Here is a 25,844-nt window from a genome sequence, read left to right on the forward strand (position 1 = left end):
TTTTACTACCATAGCTTAAGTGCCAACTTTCTTCTTCCCTCCCCTCCTCTCCTCTCCAGTGTGTCCTCACAGTGCTCAGCGCCGTGCAGGTCTGTCAGAAAGCCTGCTAAAAGAAAACAAACACTGATTTCAGGTGGATGAATACGTGATTCCCAGCCAAAATCACTGTGCCTTGCACAAATGCTTCTCTTTTGCCTCATGAGTAAATTATATGTACCTGTGGACAATGGGCTAAGCAACCACAGACCCTTTTATGCAGAATCTGGACATGTCAGTGCAGAGGGCATCGCTGGGTTTTCATGCTGAGAGGGCAGTGTCCTCAGCCCCGAAAATGTAAACGTCTGTACCAGATGTGAGGTGAAGGGGTTTGTGTTGGATTTTTCCATGGGGGAAAAGCAAGGGTATCAGCCACCAAAAGGACTTCTGAGCTACATTTTATTTTAATTTGTTTGGCAGAATGAGAAGCCCAACTCTAGTCAGTCTCCAAAAGTGAAACTATTAACAGTCTCCAACACCAGATAAGATCAAGCAGTAGAGCTGATCCATTGCTCTGACTAGTGCAAGACTGGCACTTGCTGTTCTGGGCAGCTGGAGAAGTTACACTACAGGCTGAGGCACCATGCAGCAAACCAGCTTCTTTTTCTCATCCAAACACTGCCAGGGAACCGTGGATTTGGGTTTGTTTGGTTTTTTTTGTGTTTTTTTCCTTTTGGTCCTATGATGTTCTGGTGGACATATTATTTTTCTGTCAATGTTAAAGGCATGTCCAGATTCATTCACCTCGACCTCACTGGTTTGTCCCCAACAGAAATGCCTCAGAACCCTGTGGCCAGCAGCTCAGACCTTCGGCTGGGCGGTGCCACCAGCTGCAACCTCCTCCATACAAACCCCCAGCAGGAGGGTCCTTCACAAGGCTCCTCTGCCATCATTCAGGCACTCCTGCCCTGTGCCGCAGGCATTGGCAGTTGTGCAGCCTTGCCTGTGGCACAAGTCCACCGAAAGTTAATCCAGCACTGATCCTGCCTGCAAGCGCTGGACGCTGGTCAGGTTACCTGTTAGCTGACACCAGCAACCACGGCTGCCTTGTCTCCACACGCTGCAGGGCTGCTGCCTGCCTTAGGCTTGCAGGGCATGATCTCCAGGAGAGAAACAGCCTTTTTCTTCTCTTCTTGTACAGGGGCTTCTACTGAAATGCACTCTTTTCAGCTGACAGTGCGTTGCTTTGGTGCTTACAGCACGTTGCAAAAGAAACGAATGGCAGGAAATCGTAGCTGGAATGTTAATGCAAATAATAATAACATCAATAAAATGAAAACTTCCACGTATGACCAAATGCCTGCTTTAAATGACAGCAGTAAGGAAATATATATATTTATATGGGTATAACATATGTGTGGGTGGTAGTGTCTGAGTCGTATTTCAAATGCAAGAAGGGTTCAACTTAGCACTGCATCCATGGAAGGTCTAAAGGTGATTCTCTTCCAAGATTCATGTTTTGGAGGGTGTTCAACTTAAAACTAACTGTGATAATACAAGGTGTTTTAAATCCCACAGGATTTAAAGGACTGCGGGACATAATTCTTGGAAACATAATAAATAAATTTTGGATTATTTTATGTAATTGGAAAACCAGCAGCTTAGAAACAAAAATCTACAGTGTGTACAGCATTTTCAGTACATTTTCACAGTCTGGTTCACTTACTAATGGGCATGTGGGCAAATGCAAAGTCTTTCCCTAATTCAACACTTTGTTGCACAGACCAGTCGCTTGTACAGAACCATTGCCAAATATGTTATATGGAACTTTTCCAGCATTTCTGCTAAATTATGCTATTCCGGTGTATGTAAATTTAAATTTAGCAAATTCACCTCATGGCAATGTAGAACTCTACAGTCAGTACTTTAGGGAATATTTGGTGTTAATGTCTTCAGCAAAAGAGCTTTAATTACCTTCATCCCAGTGCTGGCTGATCTCGAGATTATTATCTCCACTTTTACAAGGAAAGTATAATACTTTGCTATTTAGAAAATGAAAATACAGGTGATGCAGCATGTCCTACAAGTTAAGAAGCTCAGGCTGGGGTGGGTGAGGAGGGAGAGCATGTTCATCAGTACATATCCTGAGCAGAAAATACACTGTCTGCAGCTTGCTGGAGCTCAGGGCTCAATCTTTGCACCTACTAAAGGAAAATAAACAATGATTTCCGTGTTGTTTAGTCTAGAGAAGAGAAGGCTTAGAGGTGACCTCATCACTCTCTTCAGCTACCTGAAGGGAAGTTATAGCCAGGTGGGGGTTGGTCTCTTCTCCCAGGCAACCAACAACAGGACAAGGGGACATGGGCTCAAGCTCTGCCAGGGGAAGTTTAGGTTAGATGTTAGGAAGAAATTCTTTACAGAGAGGGTGATCAGGCATTGGAACGGCCTGCCCAGAGAGGTGGTGGATTCACCATCCCTGGAAGTTTTTAAAAAGAGATTGGACATGGTCCTTAGTGCCATGATATAGTAATTAGAGTTGGATCAGGGGTTGGACTTGATGATCTTGGAGGTCTTTTCCAACCCAATCTATTCTATGATTCTATGATTCTATGCTGCAGTGGCAGACCCAGCTACTAAAGAGTTGAAATGCCTTTCTGATTTCATTTGTCGTGGTGTGTGTTCTAAGGGAAGGCAGGGGGAGCAAGTTATCAAATCCTAATTAATAATAAAGCTGTAAGTGTTTTAATGCATTTTCTCTGTGCGAGTCAACTGTCAGGTCCAAAGCAGCTCTAGAATAAGTACTGTTGAAAAACCTCAGACTAAAATATCCATATATTAGTTTCTCTAACTGCTGTGACTGACAACAGTACTAACCGGTACCTGTACGACTCCATTTCTTTTAAATATTTTAAACAAATGGAAATCCTTTAGCATGAGAATGAAGACAACATCGTGAAAACAGGAATAAAGTTGTCTATTAAGATGCAAAGATAAATGCAAACTGTTTGCTTCATTTTCTCTTCTTTGAGTTACAAATTTCTTGCTGTCGTGAAAAACCTTTTCATCTTCCCTGAAATTCATCACTGTGGCACTCGGTTGACAAATGTATTCATCGCAGTAGTGTATTTCCCAGAGATTCCTGTCTTCTGCCTCAAGCACTTTATTCCTTTAGATGATAAAAGTATTTATCTGAGAAGAGTTTACATACATATCTGTGTGGCTGTAGGCTCACGTACACCATCAAAGTATTAGAAAAAAAACCATACTTCCCAGAAAAAAAAAAAAAAAAAAAGGTTTTAAGAGAGATATTCCTTATGGTAGAATCTTTATTCCACAATAGCTGGCACAATGATCTCCTTCCACTCTGTTTGGACAGTGAAATGCTCCCTGCTGAAGCAATTAAGGAGCCTGCAAGTGTATTTTACAAACTTAAAGGTTTAATCAGAGGTTCTCAGTGTGTGGCAGTGCAGCTGCATTACTACATTTGGATGTGTAACAGCCATTTATATAAAATGGCATCAGATGACACATCATTGCTAGGTGAGAATACATGTGTACAGCTGCTGCATTTTGGTTTATATTGCAGTCTTGAGGGCAACAAGAGCTGAGAAAGTTGGCCATTACTGCAGCAACTGTGGTATTGGTAAAATAAGCTTTTCTTCATCTTCACTTTTCCTTATAGAACAAACTGCCCCCATTTTAATGGCACCTACTCTTGCAGTATTGGGTGTGAAAAGGGAACTTGTGAAAGCAGAATCCCAATTTGTCCTCCTTTCTGAGCTCACATTGTGTCACATGTAGCTAATTTTCAGAGGTCTCATTTCAGCTGAAATTTGGCTAGCTGAAGAAATGTCCTTTCCCTCAGTTCCCTGCCCTGGTGACCACTTCAGTGCTTTATAAGCAAATAGGTAAAATTTACACTGGAATCGCTTTCCCACAATTGAAACCAAACCATTGCAAAAGCAAAAACCAGACAACACAGTCAGTAAGGGATTTCTAGCTCATCAGGAAAGGAAATTCATGTATGCAGAAATCCTCTTCTCTAGAGCACCTGGCTGGGATATTACAGTTGTATCATACATCATCAGAAAGTAGGTTTCAGATGCTCACAAACTTCTAACTTAGAAGTCAGAACCTCTACTTTGCTTCTCACATGAAAATCAGCATTTCCACTTTAATAATTTTGCTACTTCCACTTAATATGTTGCTAGAGCACTGATGAAATGCATTTTAACAAAATATCCCTGTGCAGAAGGTCAGGTAAAACCTCCCAATAAGACTTTTATGGTGCATTAAGCTTTCAGCTCAACAAGGTGACTGACCAAAACTCATTCCCTCTTGTGCTTCGCTTTGGGTGTTACTCTATGAAGAACTGGTCAAGCCTGAAAAAATAATTTGCAAGATCACATCCCGCTGGAGTTTCCAGTTAGTCAATACTCTCCATTCTGAGGTACAATGAGCTTGGAAAAAAAGACATTTTGAGGCATTTGGTTATTTGTATAAACAAACCAGAGTATTTTGTTAAATAAATAACAGTAAAATACTTTGGTTTGTTTATATAAAGAAATATGCAACAAAACATTCTAATCTACAAACACTAATTCAAGATAAGTTTATGTGAGAATGTATAAGGGTGCTGATACTCACAGTGTTTTAAGAAGGAGTCATGTTGGGATGTGCTAATACCAGGAAATATGCTAATTGAGTCTTTTGTTTCTCTGTCCTCGTCTCAGGTAAGTTTAAATTTACAATTTATTTCTTTAATTTTTATTAGATTGATTTGGAGTTTACAGCTACTCAGAATTAGTAGTTTTTTATGATCATATTTCCAAAGGCATACAAATTTGTTTCACCAGTGCTTGGACAGTTTTGAGACACTAAAAAAAGAAATCATAAGAAGATTTTTGGATAAAATTCTCCTCTGTGTCAGCCCAGACCCCAGGGTCCTTTATATCTTTCTTAGGCCTCTTTGAGAGTCTATTCTGCTGAAGAAGATAGAAATAATTTTGGGGAAAAAAAGTTGAATGTTATTCAAACTAGAAGAAATGTGAACAAGATTTCTAATATGCAATTCAAGATAAAATTGCTACCTTTATAAAAGCTCATTGTTTAATATAGTTTTCCCAGTAATACTGGCAAATAGGCAGCATAAGGACACACCAAACATCTTGCAAACTCCCCACAACATTTTTCTTATCAAAATGCAAGTGATGTAATTTCTTACCATTGTTGCCTTACTTTATATATTCTTAATTTTCTGTTTTCTCGCACTTCTACTTGAATTTTCCTTAGAATACATGACTAACAGGAACTTAGAGCTGCTTGGCTGGCCCCTGTCGCTTGCTGATTGTACAAAGGACACTTGTATTTGCCCTACCTTCCTCCAGATCTTGAATTTGTTCTTTGAATAAGGAGGGCACACTAGTTCTCTTCCCTCCTGTGTGCACCAGACAGGGACAAAATTGGTCAAATGAGCATCCATAAGCATAATGGTGCTTTAGAAATGCCAATCGATGATATTTGATTGATGATGCCATTATGATATTTAATATGTTTCCACTACAATCAGTAACTGTGAACAGCCAACAATTCAAAATGTAATCTCTGGGACAGAATTAAAAAACCTTGACTGTTTTAGATTTTGATGGATGTGTCACAGCACGTGTAAAAATCTTTATGATGATGCTCCAAGCATACCATTATAAAATGAGTGTGATTTCCATCGGAAAAGTAGCTCCCCAGTAATGCTGAATCAGGATAAAGAGAAATGCATCCCTGTGTATGAAACTATAACATTATATTGATTTTAGACACCTTGTATTCTGTGCAAAAATAAAATTAGCCCTGCTTTAATTTAGGAGTACAGGACAGCATTTGAAGGAGGGCAGTGGCAATGTAGACTCCTGGATTCTATTCCTAGCCACGGCAGTGACTCATGCCATGACCTTGTGTAAGCCTGTTGACCTCTGTGCCTGTTTACCCATGCTGAAGAATGAAAAAGGAATAAATACCTACTTGGCCAGGGTTGAAACCCTTGGTTAGAAAGAGCTAAGTATACAGGCATTCTTGGCAAAGTAAATAAATCATGAGGACGTTTCAGATGAGTTCAAAAAAAGTCTCTAGTATGAGGTTTCTACAGTTTCTTCAATTTGATCCCATTATGTATTTCAGTGCAGCACATATGGTCCTATCTTTAAAACACTGGGTAGTGTTACACACTGTGGGATAAGTTACAGAGTGAAGATTTTAAATTAACATTAATGGGAGCCATGCATTTAAAGCCTATTGCTCTCTGCTGAAAGTGTGCCCTCAGGAGAGCTGTGCTGCTAATAATTTACAAACTGTCCAATTAAAAAGTGTTGTGGAAATTTCTAACTTCTGCAGATGTATATTCTGAACATTATCCGAAATGCTGTGGCTTTAGGTATGTTTGTATGTCAATACTCAGACTTCTGTGAAACATTCTGTGAATGTTCCTAAGGGATGCCTGGGCAGTTACTTACCCTTTGACACAATATTTAATTGTTTACCACACCTATGTTTGATTTCAAATCAACATATGTGAAGTTACCCTGAAATATATGCTAATAAATGAACAAGAAGCGCTCGTTTCCTTGTAGTGCTGTTACATTCAACTTTTGAGGTTTCATTTCTGTTTTACTTCTATCGCTCTGCAGTCAAATACTGTATTTTGAGGGACACTAACAGATCAGACAATATTGTTGGCAATATTCTCATATTTTTGTTCCAGTTGTAATAATCATTTGGACTGTTTGTTGCAGCATAAGAACAGGACTGTAATTTATACTGTGACTTGAGAAAAAATATCCATATGCAACTGATAGGTATTAGGGAAACAATGCTCAGAAAGTTCCCCACTTCCATGTTATCCACCTTCAGGTATGTAAGCCACTCATGCCTAAATTGAAACAGACAGGTATCCCCAGGCTCCCTATTACTTTCATACTTTACCTCTTATAAACTTTTTCACACTATGTTGTCTTATCATCCACAGAGAAAAAAAAAAAAAAAGCCTGTGGTCAGAGTTCAGTTGGTTGATGCCATATTTAAATGCACATGGTAAAACCAAAAGGGCTGTCCCTAGCCATAACCTGAGTACTGGAGCAAGGAAAAATTGGGAAACGAATGAAAGAAAGATGCACCTTCCCCCACTGAATTAGTACCTGGCCCCAAGCTGCAAGAGATACTAATGACTCCAGGTGCTAAATTTTCATGTGGGATGACTTTTCTACACACAGAAATTACTCTAAATAGCAGGTGAACTGAAAGTAGATGTTTTTTTGAGTAACTTCACAAACTGATAAGCTTCACATGGGGAAGCAGAACTTTATCAGCTCCCAGACATTCTTTTCGCTTTGAAAAGGAGCAGTCTAATTTGGAGACAGACAAAGGCAATGTTTCCCGATGTCATTTTCTCCTTCGCTGACTGCATTGATAAAATTATCTCTAATTTCCACAACCATTGGTCTCTTTACCGCATTGTTATCACAGTTCTCAACCAGTTTGCATAGTGTCAAAATCTACCTGTTTTTTATTTTCACACAATACACTTCTATTCACAAACAAACAAACAAAAAGAAGAGGTACAATACAAAAATAATAAATTAGGGGGCTATTTGAAATTAATTAAAACGTTTACTTATCACAATCAGCATTTCTGGACATATCTAGATGTAAACAAAATTTATTTAGAAAGTGTGACAATGTTGAGGTTTTTTTCCTTTGTCTAGTAAAATAGGACTGCAATCTTAACTGGTTGAAATAAAATAACACAGACAAGCACACCCCATTGGACCACTGGTATTCAAAGCTAATGAAAGATCTGCCTCAGCTAACACCTATAGAAAACCCTTCTGTTCTCATGTTGCCAGTCACCAAATGAATGTGTTCATATCCCAGGCTCCTACTGGAATAAACAACAAGTACGAGCAAGGGCAACAACACACAAACGAGTGTTCACACAAAATACACTTAGTTGCTTTATTAAACTTTCATTTTTCTTAATATTAAAGTCTAAGTAAATTTAACTGTACGTGGACCATTAAGAAGTCACAGTCTATTCTGAGGTACAAGAAAGTCCAGAAACTTGTGACCTTCATATTAGCATTGTCTGTAGCACTGTGCAATTAATTCCAAAAAGCCTCAGTCTCTTCAGCCTGTTATTTTTTCTGAGGGAAAATCAAAATTCAGGAGAAAATAACCCTTTCAAAGCATAGTTACCATGCTGGGCTGGCAGGCCACAGCATTATTTTTATGGAAGAGCAACACAATCCAGTGTCAGTGTTAAGTACGCCGCCTGTCGTTCCTTTCACAAGAAGTTTTTAAAATCCTACCTATGAAGATGTTATTTGTGTTTGATGCACAGCGTCCTACAAATAAGCCTGTAAAGTACGTGTCAAAATACAGCATGAGAGTTATGCGGGTAACATCTCCACTGATCCTCTGCCAAAAAATGATGAACGTTTAATACACAGCAAAACAATCTTTCTCTTTTTCTCTTTTTCGAATTAACTATCTATCTGTACACGTCTGCTCCATCTGGCAATTCGTCAGAGCATCTCTTAGTGCCTTGATTTGGCCTGTTGCTACTACCCAGCATGATTCCTGTTTAGCTGCTGTTCCTCCTTCCTCTCACGGCAATGGGCTCTTGGGGGTCTGAGATGTAGACATTGCAGAGTCCCAGAATAACCGGCTGTGGGAAAGAAGAAGATGTGACTGGAGGTGGGAGCCACAGGGACACGCGGCAGCACTTCGGCTGGACCAGTGGTGGAACCGGGACTGGTGATCAATCTTCCTTCCTCCCTTTACAAACCCCACTGCCGTGCCTACATAGTAGGTCAGGGACTAACATACCAATTTCGATGCCAAACATGTAATTTACTAATAACCTTAGTGATTTTTTTGAGCACCCTCCAACTTCTGTCGTTGCTTTTGGCCACAAGCATGTACAAATTCCCGGAGCTCCCTTTGCCTTCAGGGTGGGACATCGCTCACACTCCTGACAAAAGCAGGTGGGCGAGGGGCGGCGCTTTCTCCCAGGGGCAGAACAGGGGCTCGCACCAGCGCCTGTATGGCGGGTGGCCGGACCCTTCCCGGGCGAACAGGGCTGGGAGCCGCCTTCTCGGAGGATTCCCGCCTCGGGCTGAGCCGCCTGTGCCAGTAACCTCGGCTCAGGGCTTATCGCGCCGGTGGCCGAAGCCACGCCCGGTAAACCACGGCAATTCCTAAGGGAAGAGCGACGTTCCACCCCTCCCCGCCATCGTTCCCATTCCCGGTGTTTCCCGCCATCGCCGCCCCCACGTGCCCGGCCCGCGCTGTCCGCCCGCGCCGCTCCCGCCCCGCCAATCATTGCCGCCCTTACTCTGCCCCGCCTCCCGCGGGCCAATCAGCACCGCCCTTGGTGGCGCGGGCGGGCGGGCTCATTCAGGAAGGCGCTCGGGAGCGCGAGCGTGGGGCGGGGCGTAATCAGGTCCCGCCCCCGAGGGCGCCGCGCGCGGTCCCTTCGCGGGGCGTGGCCGGGGGCGTGACCGGGGCGTGGCCGGCGCGCGGGCGGTGGCGGCGGGGGGGCGTGGCCGCGCGGCGCGCGGAGCCGGGAGTCGTTGGCGGCGGGCGGAGGCGGCGGCGCGCGCTCGCCATGGTGTTCCTGAAACTCCGCGAGCAGGTGGGCATTCCCGACCTTCTCCTCCTCCTCCTCCTTCCCTCCCTCCCGGGGCCGCCGGGCGCGCCCTTCCCCGCCGCGGTGTGCCGGCGCGGGCGCGGGTGACAGGCGGCGGGAGGCGGCGGGAGGCAGCATGGCTGCTGCTGCTGCCGCCGCCGCCGCCGGGGACCGGGCTGGGCGGGAGGCGCCATGTGCTCCCGCTGCGGGCGGGCCCGCCCTCCCGCGCAGGTACCGGGCCGAACAGGTGGCCGCGGGAGCCCTGCCCTGCGTCGCCGGTCGGTCCCCGCCGATCCCCCGCCCCGGGAGCGCAGGGGAAGCCCGGGAAGGGTGATGGGGGTGGGTCTGCGGGCTGCCCCGTCCCGCGCCTGTTTTGGGAAGGGAAAGGTTTCTGGACGGAGATACCTGGGCCTGAGGGACTGCGCGTGTGAAGGGATTGACCTGCAGCCTCCCGTCGGGGGCGGCGTGCCCGGGAGCGGGAGCTGGCGCCGCTCCCCGGAGCCGGAGCCGGAGCCGGCCCTGCGCAGTTTCACGTGCCCGGGAGCCGCCTGCCCGTCCCTCCACCTTTCCCTTCCAGGCCTTTACAATCTTTTGTTCGGCCGCAGTGCCTTTCTCCTCCCGCGGTCTTGACAGACCTTCCCCGAGCCCGCGCTCCCCTCCCGAAGGCAAAGGAGGGTTCTTCGTGCCTTCAGTGGTTTGTTGCTCTCGTCGCATCACACCCTTCTTTGTCTGCCAGGCTCTTCGGTTTCCATCCTAGCTGGTGAAAAATACTTGTCTTCGCTGCTCTATCCTTTCCTGGTGTCTCCCCTGTCCTACCTATTGTTTCCTGTGTGGTATCAGGATACAAAGGTGGGAGGGTCTGTGCTGCCAGTTTGCTGCCCGTGAAAAGATGCTTCCTGGGAATGTTTTTTTTCTCGTGTTTTCATGTGCGTGAGGCCAAATTCCGTGTAAAAACTCATAAACCCTGCTGTGGGTCTCCTTACTACTCTTCCCAAAAGGTGACCGACTGTAAAACCACCCCCTCCCCCAAAAAAGCCCCACAGAAAAAAACACCTAGAAACTTGGTGGTGGTTAGGTAGGTGTCTGTTTGTTATGCTGATCAGTATCAGCCCATCCTTACCTGCGAGTCCTTTCATCAGGTACATACACATCTCTGTTTTCACACTTAGGTTGCCGGGATCCCCTGGGATTTTGTTCTAGATGATGTTTGGTGATGTGGGGCTGTGTTCTGCTGTATTGTATGTAAACTTTGTGAAGTCTCATGGTTTTTTAAAAGCTCGTCTATGAACGAGCAACACTTGTGGAGCCAAAATGCATTGAGTGTCCCAGGAGTAAGGTTGCCTTTTAGGCTTCATTACTGTTCTTCCGTGGGAGGCTCTCCACAGAAATAAGCGCTTGTTCATCGCTTCTATTAAATAAGCCCTTCAGTTAAAACCAAGAAATACAACCCTTCTGCAAGTAATCATTATGAAATAATTTTCAATAGCCCTGTTATCAATATGTTAACATGGAAGTACTGTACTTCAGAACTTTTCTTCTGGGAAGGATACTGCTATTGACAGATGCTGAGGTGAAATACTGGACTGTGTGGGATCACTGGTTTGACAGAGTAATGCATGTGAGGTTTTTGGCTTCTATTGTAATGCATATTTTAATCCAGAAGGAGTACAAGGTGAATATTTTGTAAGAGGCTTCACAGATCTGTAAAGGTGAATTGATACATTGGGAACTGAAGTATTCTTTCACTTAAAAGGGGCAGGGAAAGGCAGGAGGGAAGGAAGGGAGTGCTGGTTTTGAAAAGCCCCTTGTAGAGGGAGTGATTTTTAGCAGCAGCTGCATTTCTGCTGCTTAAGTGTCAGTTGCTTGACAAATCAGTTATTTCAAACTAAATTCTGTTAAAAACTGTTTTCTTTAAGAATGCCAAAAAGTTGTGAGGAATCATATTAGCGTGAAATCTCTCAGCTTTGCTAGCTGCAGAGAATTCCTCCAGGCCAGTGTTCTCCTGCAGTATGCTACAAGAAGTCTTGACTTGAGGACAGGATGCTGTGCTGATATTGCAGCTCTTTACAAAAACCAACCTGTGGTACTATATGGAAGTAGAGGTGTTTCTCTTCAGTGTTTCATGAAACATGCTTCTGGTTTGCTTGAACCATGTACTTTGCTTCACAGTGGTGTGTTCATTTAGAATACAGAGCATTATCACGTGTGTTTGTGGTTTCTGTAGTGTCTGTCTTTCTTTAGTGGGGGCTCCCCTTTGCTTCACAGGGAAGTGCAAAGGCTGCTCTGTTTTTATACTGTTGAACAAGTATGAAAGGGGGAAGTGATTTGCTAGTTTCCTTCTGCAACAGTCAGATTAATAACTTTCTGAAACAAAAATTCTACTAAATAAACTATTAGTTTAATTCTCAAGATTATTTTTCCTGATTCAAAATAAACCGGTTGATTTTGCTGTTTGATAATGTAGAGGGGCTTTGTATTACTTATATCTCAGAATTATGCTGGGAAGAGGCAGACTTGCTGCATACAAGAAGTTTGGTATTTTCTTACACTTGTTTTAGTTGAGTTTTTCAAGTTACTGCAAGCTGGTGTAAATGCAGTACTTGGAAACTACAGTGAGGTGAGAAATTCTGCTCCGAGGCTCTTAGTTAAGTTCAGAGGGTGAAATCCCAGTTCCGCTTGCTTGATTTAATTTACTTAGTACCTGATAAACAAAACTTTGATCCTAGAGATGCTTAATATGTTTGTGAAGCTCAAATATTTGTTTTTGTGGAGGCTGATTTGACACCTTTAACCTTCAGAATAAAGGTTTTTCATGCACTGAGAAGAGTAGGCCTTTCCTCAGGTTCAAAAACCAGCCAGCAGGTACATTGTCTATAAATTTGTGTTACTGCTTGACCTTTATTGCTTTGCCAACGTATGAGGTAGGAATATATTTCCAAGTTTTGACGTAATTGAGCGTGTACAGTACACTTTCAGAAGTGACTTATGTGTTTGCTTTCAAAGTATATTAAGTATCTAAAAAACTCATGAACATGTTAGCAAAAATTACATTTGAAGGTAAATTGAACTATATTAAGCAAAGGTGATACCTGTAATGCTCAATATCAAACTCTAACTCAGGTATAGAAAAGCAGTCATTCAAGTGTCAAGTTAGAAGTTGTAGATTGTTCTTGTTGCTCTTGGTTTGTTGTGCAGTGTTGGGCAGACATATATAATAACAGAGGAAGCAAATCTGGAATTTCTTGGGGTTAAAGCATTCAAGGTAGAAATGAAAAATATGGTAAGCGTACCTTATGATTAAGGTATTTGCTCTTAAGTTGCCTTCCTCCTGTCTTCTCATATTGGTGCTTGTATACCAGGTTCTTCTAGATGAGAAGCTGCTTTAACTACTAAAATGCCAAGTTAAAGGAAGCCTATATATGTTTGTTTCTTCCTGAAACTGCTGTAAGAAACTGCACTGAAAACCAAGTTTAGGTCAAGAGTTACCAATCTTTTATCAGAATTTATTGCGGGGGTGGGGAGGACAGGGTCAGGGATGGGGGAGAGGTATGGGATAGAGAAGGAAAATAGGAGTAACTTGTTTGTGGGCATCCAGAGTGGTATGACTTGGTCTCATGTATCAAAGCCCTCAGCTCTCCATAGCTGACTGTGAAAGGCTAGGTGTCGTCTTCACTTTTTTTGCTGTTCAGTCATACTTTCTAGGTACATTAACTGTTTCACAGAACAGGTAAATTCTTGCTTTAAAGGGCTGCGAGGTGGTTTCTTTTACACCTAAGAAGTAACTGACAGCCTAGTTTCTCTTAGTGTGTAGGTGAAATTTGGATTGTCTAACAGCCTGAGGATTCGTTGCTTTTCTGTTACCAGCCTTGCCTGCATATGTGCTTACAGGTAATCTTTTAGGCTCACATAAGCCTGCATAGTGTTGTTGAAATGTATGAAACTGATCTAAAGTGGATGATTCTTTTTTTCCTTCAGTTTTGCAGCTATGTAAGTACTTGTGACAAAACTTGCTGGATTCAGTGTCATTATAGTTGGTAAAGCTTTATTTTTTCTTTCAGTGTATTATAGTTTTAGTGATGAGTTTCCTGTTTTCTTTGAATCTTAAATGTGTAATAGGAAGATGTCTTAAGCCTCAAAAATGATGGGCATTTGAAAGGATTATGTATGGATTTTTCTGTATGACTAGTAGACTGTGCTTGAGGCAATGCATTTATTTCCAGAAGTCACATGTGGGTGGTAAGGATCTGAGTAGGAACAACTGCATGAAGATATTAAGAGTGACCACTTATCTTTAAAGTCCTTGAACAGTGAGAGCACTGACTTCTTTATTGCCCATTTATATCTTTCTCTTAGCTAAGATGGATCTTGTTCAATTGGCAGTTAAACAAATGTTTGCAGTGTCATAGTGAACACTCTGAATGCCTCTATGGTTGCTATTTTCATTACTGCCAGCGTTAGACTTCATTCTTTTAGAATTCATGCCAAGAATAAATGTCCCAACTAGTTCCTTGTTACTCTAAGAGGAGGAATGGTCTCCTGTGGTGATGAAAAGGAACTGCTGCTGTTCAGTGAGGGAGGGATATGGTGGGAATGGAGTTATGTGTTACAAATGAGTGAGTTACAAATTTTGTTCAGACATAGACTAATGAGGTGTATTTTTTGGGGTAGAAGTTACTTTAAAGTTACTATTCTTTTAAAAAAACCCAAACATTTGTTTTGGGAATCTTGTAAAAGTTAAGAACCACTCTTTGTGCTCTGTTCTCCATCATATGTTCTTCCTAAAATTTGCACCTAATCTTTTTAAACTGTATACAAGATAATTAAAGTAAGAAGCCGTAATGCTTACCAAGGCACCTGAAGTCTTACTCTTAGTTCTCCTGCTCCCAGGCTGAGGATGTACATGTACTGAAAAGATAAGTTTCTTTAAGTGACGGACAACTTGGAGTAACTTGAACTCCATTTATCTTGTTATACGCAGTAATTACCAGCCCTTCCATTAGAATGTGCTGAGAGAACCTGGTTCTACCACGTGTTCGTTTGGGGGGATCAGATTGCCCGATGATAACTCAGGAACTTTTGACTTGTGAACAAGCAGTTCTTCTCAGTCAAGAAAATACACTTTTTAAAAGAAGAAGGAAAAAAAAAAAGGTGGGGGAGAAACAAAGCAAGCCTTGATTCTGCAGTCAGATCCTTATGGCAGATCCTGTTAACTCAGCAGCCTTCTGCGAGGGTATAAAGGTCTATTCATGTAGATAGCATCGAAGGGTTCTGACCATTACTTGGAGCAAATATCAGGGGAAAAATGAGGCCAATGTGCACTTGTCTATGAAGAGATGACTTCCTTAGCACTCACAAAGATGATTCCTGCAGGAAACTAGTAGCTGTTGACTCTGAACTAGCCATCTGCTATCTGATGTGGATTATTACTTTCCCAGATTTCTGTGGTTGTTTCCATTCACTGAAATGGGTTGTGGAATAAGATCGTTGAAATAGGTGTATTTGGTATTATATATTTCATGCCCTCCACTTCTTCTTTTATCAGCTGGTTTGTTTCTCAGGTGCTGTATTTTTTTCCAGTCACCTGGACCTTCCTGAGGTCAAACTAATAATCTGATCATTTGGTTTTTTGCTCCTATCAACTTTTTATTTTGTTCTTACCTCTATTCCTCTACTCCTATTTCTGGAAATTGAGTGGGAGACTCGTTGCCTTAGTTACAGTGACTAACTGTTTCAAAGTTATTTATAATGTTTGTGTTTAAATAACCTGTATCATAACGCCAATCACAGAACATTTCACATCGAGTAAAAAAATAAACAAAGCAGTTCATCACTCAGTGCTGAAAGCATGCTTACAGTACTGATTCTTGGGGGTTTTGTTTTCCTTCATTGTTGGGGGTGGAGGACAAGTTCTAGTCTGGTATTTGAAGATTAGTCTGAAATAAGGTGTCTTGGTGTTATCCTTTGTGCAAATGAGGAGAGAATCTTAATGTTTAAGCTCTGAAATATCAAGGAATGTTATTCTTCCTCTCCTTAGTAATGACACTGGCACTCCCCCCAAGGGGTGGCAATATACCAGTTTAACTGTGTTAATTCAGTTGTGGTTCGGGTGTTGATGAATTATACAGCACTGACCCATTTCAGCACAAAAAACAGAGCTAATGCAAGAGTGGTCGGACTCAGTAGATGGAAGAGGAGGGAAGATGAGACTTGTAGGCAGCTGTGTGGGTGCATAAAGAGGAAGCACCAGAAGTAATATGCAAATAAGAGTGACAAAATAGTCAGTGTGTAGCATCCTTGTAGACTGAGGAACTACTTGTTAGCTGAAGCACCTGATGACTTCTGTCCTAAAATAATGAGATGCTCTTTACTGTGAATTGAATATAATCTTAGAATTTCATTGTTTATTTCTACAGTAATGTATGTATGTGAATTGAGTGAACAGTACTCTGTAAGTAGAGTTTTTTCATTACTAAAGTCTACCTATTTAGGGCAGCCTGAGCACAAGTATTTTTCCGACTGTAAGTACTGCAACTGTATTTAAATTTGAGAAGTTTAAAGCAAAGGTCTGCCTATTCTAACACTGGGGGCTTGGGCTGGGGGGGAAGGAAAAACCCAAAGCCATTTTGCTTAAGCTTGTGTTAAACTTCAGAACTACATTTACAGCGATGGGGGTGAAAACATTTTCCTTCCCCAGAGTAATTGTAACTGACTCATATTAGAACTTAGTGACTGTTCAGGTTTTATACTTAACTTTACCTGTTTCTATGGGTTAGTTTAATTCTGACTCGTTCTGAACTGTTGTAGTCATCCTAAATGTTTAATATTTCCATACTCTTAAACAGTGAACTTCACTTAATGGCCTTCCTAATCTCAGATGATGAGCATTTGCTTGTAAGTTCTTCTTGGTCATTTTGCAGGCATGCAATCATGCTTAAGGTTCACTTTCACTTTGTGCTGAAATCCTGTACTTGCTTCCATCTGGTGCAGAGAAGAAAGCATGGGTACATCTGGAATTTTTTTTTTTTTTTTTTTTTTTACTTTGGCAAAGTGAAGATAGAACAGTGCCTTAATGAAGAAGGAAGAAAAGGGAGCACAAAGCAAGGACTTTCAGCATGGCAAAATGAGAACAAAATTGCAGTAGTTAAAGCAGAGACCAAGATGAGCCATTTTCCAGCTTACAGAATTTCTAGAAGTCATGAAAAATTCATGTTTTCTTTCAAGATTTTGCTGTTCGTCCTCCTTCTTGATTTTATTTTGATAGCTCCGCCTATGCTGGTCCCCCTGACAGGAAGTTAAACCTTCTCTCAGGAACCTGGTCATTGAGCAGCAGGCAGCATAAGAGACTAAGGATCTACCTAGCTCGTAGCTGGAGGACCTACTTGAGTCATAGGCAACTAAACTGGAGGGAGAAAAAAAAAACCACTTTCAGGAAATTCTGTAGTCATTTATGTACTAAACGTAATCTATAACTAATGCATAATCTGGTCATTTAAATCCATTACTGCAGACCGACTTTCGTTGGGGTAATTGGTATTCTCTTCTTCCCTGTTCTATCTTCATGTCATCTGCTTCTTCTGTCAGTTGCTCATGACACTGGGCAGGTAATCTATGCAAAGTCCTTCTTTCCATCCTGAGCACTTGATGTCTCTCTGCTGCCTCAGATCTCTATGTAGTGTCTGCTAACACTTCTTTGACTCACCAGTGTCTCTCCACAAACTACTGGTGGTAGATTAAAATGAAGAACATGAAATCAGAAAATTAAGAAAACCAACATTATTTTTCTGGTTATGTTATTACTTACTGTTTTGAATCAGTGAAATGTCCCAAGTCACGGTACAAGGATGCTTCAGAAACAGCATATTAATGAAATTCCTTACCCCTCCCCTCTGTCCCTTTGTAACTGCAGAGGTTTGTTCAGTTCTTTGCTATGTTTGTAAAACAGGAGGATCGATAGCAAGAGGTTTTATGCTTAATGCTATGTTGCTGTGCCGTCTCTGCTAAATTAGAGCTCTATATTGGTACTGCCTGGTAGCCTTTATTTCCTTTGCTGCTGTCTCAGTTCCAGGAGCAGTATTTTGCTTTATGGTTGTGCTGTATCTATTGCTTTTTTCTTTTTTTAACAGTGCTTTCATTCTAAGGGATAACTTTCCTTATTAAGGAGAACTTGTAGAAGAACACTTTCTCTTCTCTTTTCGGTCACCTGCAAGATTGCAAATGGCATTACTGACCTGCATCGTTACTGATCCAGTAGTAATCACCCAGCTCATTATTTATTTCTTCCACTCTTACCTCATGATGTTTGCTGCTTCTTTCCATCCACCAGCACACAGTCACACTACTTAGATAACAGAATGAAAAATTATTAAAATAGAATCTTTCAAGTAAACAAAAGTAACATTTTATGACTTGCCCATAGACATTTCTCCATTCTTTTTACCATAAGTTTAGCAAATTACACTTACTGCAGTCAGGGATGTAAATAGTCAAGCTAATCTACTCCATAAGAAAAACTCAAAAGAGGAGTTCTTTGAAAGTCTTCATAATGAGAGTAAAAAAAGAAAGGTGAAGAGACTATTTGTAAAACACTGGAGTGAAAACCAAAGGGACAAAAGTGGTTAGCATATCACAGATTGTCAGTGTCAGTGAACAGCAATGCTCTTCTGATGAACTTCAGGGTTTCGTGATCAAGGATCACCCAAAACCCAACAGGTATCCAGCTATCCTGTGGAGCTTTGTTTACAATGGCTTCAAGACATTGAGTCCTTTTCTACCTACTGCACCTTTCTACAGCACAGGAAGGGGACCCTCCCAGCATCTCTAATCTCAAACTAACACTGTGAATAATATACAGAAGAGGATGTCTCCTGCTGTTTTTCTACACCCAAAGGTGTAAAAAATGTTTTTTTTATCAAGTATATCAAATTTATCATCTTGGAAGGGCAAATATAGCTGCATGCAGCCACGTTTTTTTATTTTTGAAAGGACTTTGCACATTGTGAATTGGTTTCCTGTTTTTTTTTTTAAACCCTCAACATTTAACAGGCCATAATTGTTTTAAAAAAATGATATTTTTCATAGTTTGCATTTGAACAAAGTAGTTGCGAGGTTTTCACACTTAAAGGTTGATAAAATTTCTGTAATGCTCTGCATATGTTTTGAAACTGCTTTAGTAATAATTAAAGAATTGAACTTATCGCATGCATAATTCTAGAATAACTACTAGAAGTACTGTGGTTCATGATTCTATGCCCAAAGGTAGTAGAAGAATTTCACAGAAAAATTAGGATAACTGTTAAAAAGCTGCTGATTACATCTTTGCATTTCAACCTAATTGTCACCTGGAAGGCTCTCTCTTGCTGTTGCAATGGCTGTAGAAAATGCCCCATGCATTTAGGGTATCACATTGATTTCCTGTCTCGACATCCAATCCCGTACATGGGGAAGCAGCACGATGTGTTTCCTGCTATAAAGCTGGAACTACTGGAACTTACATAAGCCAAAGAAATAGTATCTGTTTGAATGGCAGGAGGAATAGCGATGCCAGGGGTGTCTGTGGAGACTGTCAGAGGAGAAGTCCAGCTCCCATTCCCTGGAAGTTTGCCATACCTGTATAAGCAGGGCTAATGTTGATTGGAGGTGGTGTTGCAAAGTTGTTGTGGAACTGTCATTGTGGAGTGAGTTCTTTAGAAAATTGGCTCTAAATGACCACAAGCAGAAATAAACTTTGTAGATCTGAAGCTTGGTCTCTACAGAAGGTGGGCAGCAGTCGGCCACAGTTAACTGAATCCAAAGACAGAATGAATGTGTCTGCAGAAGAGAATAAAGGTGTCTGCTGGAGCTCAGCCTTCCATGTGTAAGGAACTCTTATTACCTCTACTGGCATACATGTCTTTTACATGTGTCCACAAAAGCTTATTTATTTATTTATTATTTCATGACTGTAGTGCCCATTAGTGCTTCCTTAATGTTACCTGACACCCCTTGTGTACAGAAAAAGTAACTTGTAAAAAGTAGGAAGAATAATTGAAGAAAAGAGGAGGAATTTTAGGAATGATACCATTTGACCTGATGGTTTCATGACCTGCTCTTGTGAGGAGTTCAGGGACATGTAGCCTGGCTGTGATGCATTGTCACAGGATGCCTGTTCAGAATGCCAAGTTCTTACTTTTCGTGCTGTTTGGCATGGCTGCAGAAGTGAGGTGGCAGCAGCTTTGGTGTATTTGCACTGTCTTGATTTTTTTTCACTAGATAAGAAGCAATGAAAATGACCTGTAACAAGCAAGGTTAAATACAGGCAGGAACAGTAGGATGTGTTTTTCTTGTTATTCTGTTTTTCATTTAAGAGATTAATTAACAGCCAAAGCTATGCTAATTATATGACTAGGAAATTATCTACCACAGTGAAGGCCAGCATTTTCAGCTGACAGATAGGAGAAGGAAATACAGATACATGCACTATTGAATGCAAATATATTTCTGGTGTAGGATAGGACTGTGCATGTAAGAAATAGGATACATTGCCTGAATAAACCCCAGTCTTTAAAGTCAGAAGAGTAAGTAAGTTTTCATGGAAGGGTAGGAGTACAATAATTTTAGGATGGAGTTTGATGATGTGCTTCTCCTTGGGTTGTTTGTTTTTTTTTTTTTTCATTTGCAAGGTTTCTAACAGTAATGATTGAAACTCAGTGGCTTCTAATCTACTGCCTAAGGCCATGGTTTGATATTAGGCTGTAGCTGAGCTTAAGCAGTCTTTCATTTTTTTCTCCTGCAAAGTGGTGAAAAGGGAGGGGAGAGGCAAATTATTTAGGTTAGCATATGACTGTGAAGATGTTCCTTGATAATTTTCCTTAGTAGGAACTAGAAAGGAGCATTTGGGCTCAGATAAACCTACTCTAATCTCTTTCTTTGTGTCCTGTAATCAACGATGATGTGTCTTGTGTGAGCGTCCTTTGGTTTAGGGCTGAAGGTGAGTGGAGAAACTTCAGTGTGGTCTGCCTTGGACCACTCTCTCTGAGAAAGTAACTAAATTGCTGTTGGGCCTGCAAGTTCTTACAATGTATTTTGAAACTCAGCAACGGGCTTAATTTTCTTGTCTTGTTCGTGATTGTTTTGGGGTTTGAGTGTGCTTGTGAATTCCTCTTTGATTGTGAGAGAACCTATGGTCTTAAGGAGTCTGCTTCTATTTATAACACACCCTGTTGACTTATATTGACTACAAAAACACTGGAAGAGGGAAAGTTCCTCTGTGACATGCTTATTTACCACATGGGCGGTCTTTCAGGACTCTCAGCTTTTTCCATGTCTCCTATACAACATGACAGTAACATGTCAGTTTTCTTGCAGCATTTTAAAGTTGTTTTTTTCCCCTCTTAGGCTGATCACATGCTCTACTACTCAGTTTTACAACTGGAGCTCTGCAAATGACATCAAAAAGACTTTCTCTCGCCTTCCATCTCTTCTCAAGAGGTTACAGTGAAGGTATAAGACCATGTTCAGGTAGTCCAGTTACCTGAAAACTATGTACCAAAAGTAGTTTGAATTTGCTGCAGCCTTTTTACTCATAGAATTATGTATGGACAGAAAGCCCTTCAACTTCTTATGCTTCTTGTGTGTGCAGCTTTAATTCTTGGACACCATCCAGTGACGGCTTGGAGTCATGCCTGTTGTGACTAGTGATCCCTCTATCTTCCTGCACAGATATATGCTTGAGAAGGAAAATATCTAGTAAGAAAATATCGTCATAGAAATATGCCTAAGTGAAATAAACTCTACAAATACTAATTAATTAAGCACGTCAGTCTAAGAATAAACTGCAGTCTTCTGTAATAGGAGAATTTTTTTCATCTCAGCTCTATAAGAAAAGGAAATAAAGAATAGTAGTTAAACTTACTGTTTTATATTCCACCTATCACTTAGTATAGTTGTATGGATACCACAATATAAGCACATTGGTTTTGCAAATATTTTTATCATCAGCTAAAGAAGATAGCATTTTGAATCGCCATCAGTGAAGGCCTTATCAAGGTGGACTGTTCCTTACTTTGTTCAGTTTCTCAGTTTGATCGTGGTGCAAAGCTGTTTCATTCAGTGGGTTATGGATGAGGTTATGCATTCATCTGCTGGTTTAATTTTCTGGAATAAGCCATGATAAAACTACAAAGCTTGGTTTAAAAAAAAGACAACCAACAAACAAACAGAACTGGGCATGTCTTTTGACTGCAAGAAAGCACTGAGAATAATTACCTTGGCAAATAAGGATATAACAAAATTGCACTTAATAGTCTCCACACAAATAGTTGTCTACATATCACCTGTATGTTTGTGAGGACTCAGTGAAGGTCAGGTTACAACCTCTATTTCATGCTTGTTTTTGAAACTGCTCATCAGCACCATTTAGTTGTTGGTTTGGTTTTTTTTTGTTTTTTTATTTTGGCCTAAAAACCTGAGGCAGTCATTCAGAGGCTGCTTTATGAGTAGGTTAGCTGTCTACTGTGAGCTAGAGGATGGTATTAGTGCTGCTTCTAGTAGGTGTCAAAACCCACATGGGTGACATAAAAATGTAAAACATAAACAAATGAACGCTGGAATGTGGGAAGGGTGGTTGAAACGAGAACGACAAACATTAAGTGAAGTGCACACTGCTAATAAGAAAGTAGTTTGATATTTAAGAAAGCTTAGCTAAATATCAAATTTTAGATTTGCTTTGAAAGATGAGAGAGTATGAGAGGATAGCAGAATCTTCTTTGTTACACTGAAATAAATGAAATTATTAACAGTATGCAAAGTTTTGAGAATACTTGTATTATGTAGCTGTTGGTGTTTAAAAATCAGGGTCAGTGTTGCAAATTAAATTACATTTATGGTGATTTTCTCGCTATTCTGTACTTAATGTTCCTTGTCTTATTAGGAGATACGGAGTACTTCTTGTTGTGCTTTGTGTATTATGTTGTACAAAGGTTCTCAGTGATAACACTAGACAAAGGTTAATCTATTTTCAGTGTGGTTTATTGGCATGGATTGTGGGAACTTTGAGGGAATGTTCAAGCTTGAGTATGTAGAGAGAACAGGGCAGGGAAATTTTTAATTTAAAAAATTACGTTAGGGAAAGATATGAATATTAACTTTTTAAGATTTAAGTATACCATCTACTTACATTCTTTCATTCCAAGCATTATAAAAAAGTAACATTTAAGTAGTATATATCTGTTGCCAGAGGATTGAATTCAAGCTGCTTCATGGACGGAAGTCATGAGCTAAGCACTTGGAACGAGTTTATGAATGTTCACTGTTTGAAAGCAGCATTAGACGACAGTAGCCTCTTCTGGAACAAATGGTATTTTCTTTAAAATTACTCCTCTTAGTTAGTCTGTTCAGTGGGGAAAAGAAAAGCTTCTCTTATGAAGTGACTAATCCTAAAATTCGAACAGACTTTGTGACCAACTCCAAGTCATTGATTCAGCTTATTAAGTGTCATATGAAGAAAATACTATGGACTACTTAACTTGAGACGTTAATGGAAGGTTTTAATTAGTGGCACATGTAATTAAACAACTTAAAAAAATTTTTTACTTTCTGGTTTTATTAAATGCTCAGATAAAATCGTAAATTAAAAAATACAGTGCAAGTAATAAAAGCAAAGTAATTAACACATTAACGTAACAAAAGTGAAGTAATTACCACACTGTAAAGGTTGTCATGTGCTATTTAAATGCATCCAAAAAACCAAAAATAGAAACCAAGATGGTTCACTTTGATTTGACTGGTTCTACCCTTCTTCTAAACACAGGCAGAGATTAGTTTAAAAAGTGTTAGTAAAGCAATCAGCTGTCTCTTCTGTGAGGTTTATTTAGTGGTAGCTTGCTTGTCTTCTCCCTGTGGAGGGAGTTAAGCAGTGTAGGACTGAGGAGAAATTGCTGCAATGCTGCTGCTTTGCTGTTGTGAAGAGATGATGGAATATTAATTTTTTAGGGCAGTTCTTTTGTCTCTGGATTTGGTTCTTCTGGATCACACCCTGTTTAGTACATGTCACTTTGCTACTCTGTGTTTGAAAGGTGGGTCTTCACATCATTAGGATTGGAAGGAACCTCTGGAGATCTTCTGGTCCAACCCCCCTGCCAAGCAGGGTCACCTAGAGCAGGTTACATGGGAACACGTCCAGGTGGGTTTGGAATGTCTCCAGAGAGGTTGACTCCATGACCTCCATGCACAACCTGTTCCAGTGCTCTGCCACTCTCAGTGTAAAGTTCTTCCTCATGTTGAGATGGAGCTTCTTTTGGTTTGGTTTATAGTCACTGCTCCTCGTCCTGTCACCAGGCACCACTGAGAAGAGTTTGGCAACATCCTCTTGGCCCTGCCTTTGAGATATTTGTATGCATTAATGAAATCCCCTCTTAGTTTTTTCTAGACTAAAGAGGCCCAGCTCTAGTCCTCATAAGAGGAGATGTCTTCTCCCAGTCTTTTCCCATCTGGCCCCTATCTTACCCCTGAAGAAGTGAAAAACTTTAACTTTTCCCGTGGCACAATTCTTCTTGGGTTCCTGTCTGTCAAGAAAAAAATCTGACTTATTTGTTTTTAAAAGCATTGCACCTAGATACTTGGAGGTAGCCAAATGTATTTTGGAAGTGAATTTTGTGAAGTCAGAGTAGTGGTACTTAAAGTAAGGCCTCAGTTTGGCTTAAGTGATCTATTTCAGACTGATAGCATTACTATCTTGGGATTAATTTTCACGGGAATGTCTGTGTCCACCATGCAAGAGGACTTAGCTGTAACAGTTAATCTTTCTTTTTCTCATCCCTTTAAATGTTCCACTGTCTGTGAAATGCAGTAATAGTTTTTAAAAAAATTTTTACTCCTTTTATAACATTAATGACCACATCCTGCTGAACTTAAAAATTGTGCTTTTATGCACAGTAGTCCTCAGATGAGATAGAGAAGGTGACTGACTTCTGGCAGTCAGAGGAATCCTATTATATTCCCTTTTCAGGCTGTATTGATGTAATGGAGTCTGCTATGGCACTTGTGCATGGCAGGTAAGAATGCTAGTTTTCCTCATATGTTTGTATGGAAGTGACAGTCATGATTTAAGCTTTAAGCAATTGGCAGAGTGCAGGTAAAGGAAATGTTTGGCTGTGTATCCTGTCCAAGCAAGTGAGTCCTTCCCTGGAGAAAGAAAATCCTGAAGTGTGTGGTAGTATCCTCTGTGTTTCCCATGGAACTACACTGAACTGGAAAAAATGAAAAATCATGTTTTGACTTAAATATTTGACCTGTCATTGTCTGATTTCGGCCTCTTGTAAGGTGAAGTGCTGCTGCATCCATATGCTGACAATGTGTCTCTAAGTCTGCTGACCAGTTCTCTTTTGAGTTTGCATTTGGGGGAAATAAAAGCTCTAAGTCACTGAGCTGTGTTAAAAGCGTATATGGACAGACCTATGTGGAACACCTCTGTTCCAAGTGAATTCTGACTCTTCTCATGTCCCATCTTAAAGCTGTTGTCCTCTACCAATAGCTTCAAAGCTGATAAGACAACAAAACCCCATGTACATTAGCAGTGCTGGAAATATTTATGTGAAATTACAGACTCTTAAATCTATTCAAAGAGCTGCTTATTCCATATATTTTGCTATGTATTCCATTTTTTTTTCTAGAACACATAGTCAATAGGATTAAGAAGACAGCTGCTGATTGCACTGCTGGCTCTGGGAATAGAGAAATGACTGCATGCATTGTTGGTCCCTATGAATTATGGCACTTCCTCTTTAAAGATCCACTCAGGCCATTTAGATGTACTTCCATTTTTGCTTTTAAAAATTACTCTAAAGACATTCTTCTAAAAGGTACTCTGTTCCTTTCGGGGAGGGAGAAACGACTCCAAGGAAATTGTTACCTGTGATGATTTGTTTCTGTTGCTGCATGAGCTTAATGTTTCCAATATTTTTTATGCCTATCACTTAATTTCACAAATGCATGCTTTTTTGTTTGAAATAGTATTTATATTTTATCATTCTCTCTGATGGATGTGTAGTTTTTTATGTATTTTCTGAAATGCTCCTACCCTTCTTCCTATTTTTTCTACCCTCAGGTAAACTGGAAATGTTAAAATTCAGACATGTGAAAATGAAATTGTAATGATTAAAACTCATGAATTAAGAAACAATTTCTTAAAAGTGATGTGCTGCTAAAAGATTACCTC

The 25,844-nt window shown here is 40.7% G+C and overlaps 1 protein-coding gene across 1 annotated transcript in view; it reads left to right on the forward strand.

Moving 5' to 3' along the window:
* Nucleotides 1-9,559: 9,559 nt before the first annotated feature.
* Nucleotides 9,560-25,844, forward strand: part of ANKRD28 (ankyrin repeat domain 28) — a 122,750-nt gene continuing 106,465 nt past the window's right edge. The window contains exon 1 of the mRNA XM_050340866.1: nt 9,560-9,658. Coding sequence (XP_050196823.1) covers nt 9,632-9,658 — 27 coding nt within the window. The 5' untranslated portion in view covers nt 9,560-9,631. The remainder of the gene's footprint in view (nt 9,659-25,844) is intronic.

The sequence above is a fragment of the Myiozetetes cayanensis genome, unplaced genomic scaffold, assembly GCF_022539395.1.
Source record: "Myiozetetes cayanensis isolate MyiCay16 unplaced genomic scaffold, myiCay2020 scf1, whole genome shotgun sequence".
Classification (NCBI taxonomy): Eukaryota; Metazoa; Chordata; class Aves; order Passeriformes; family Tyrannidae; genus Myiozetetes; species Myiozetetes cayanensis.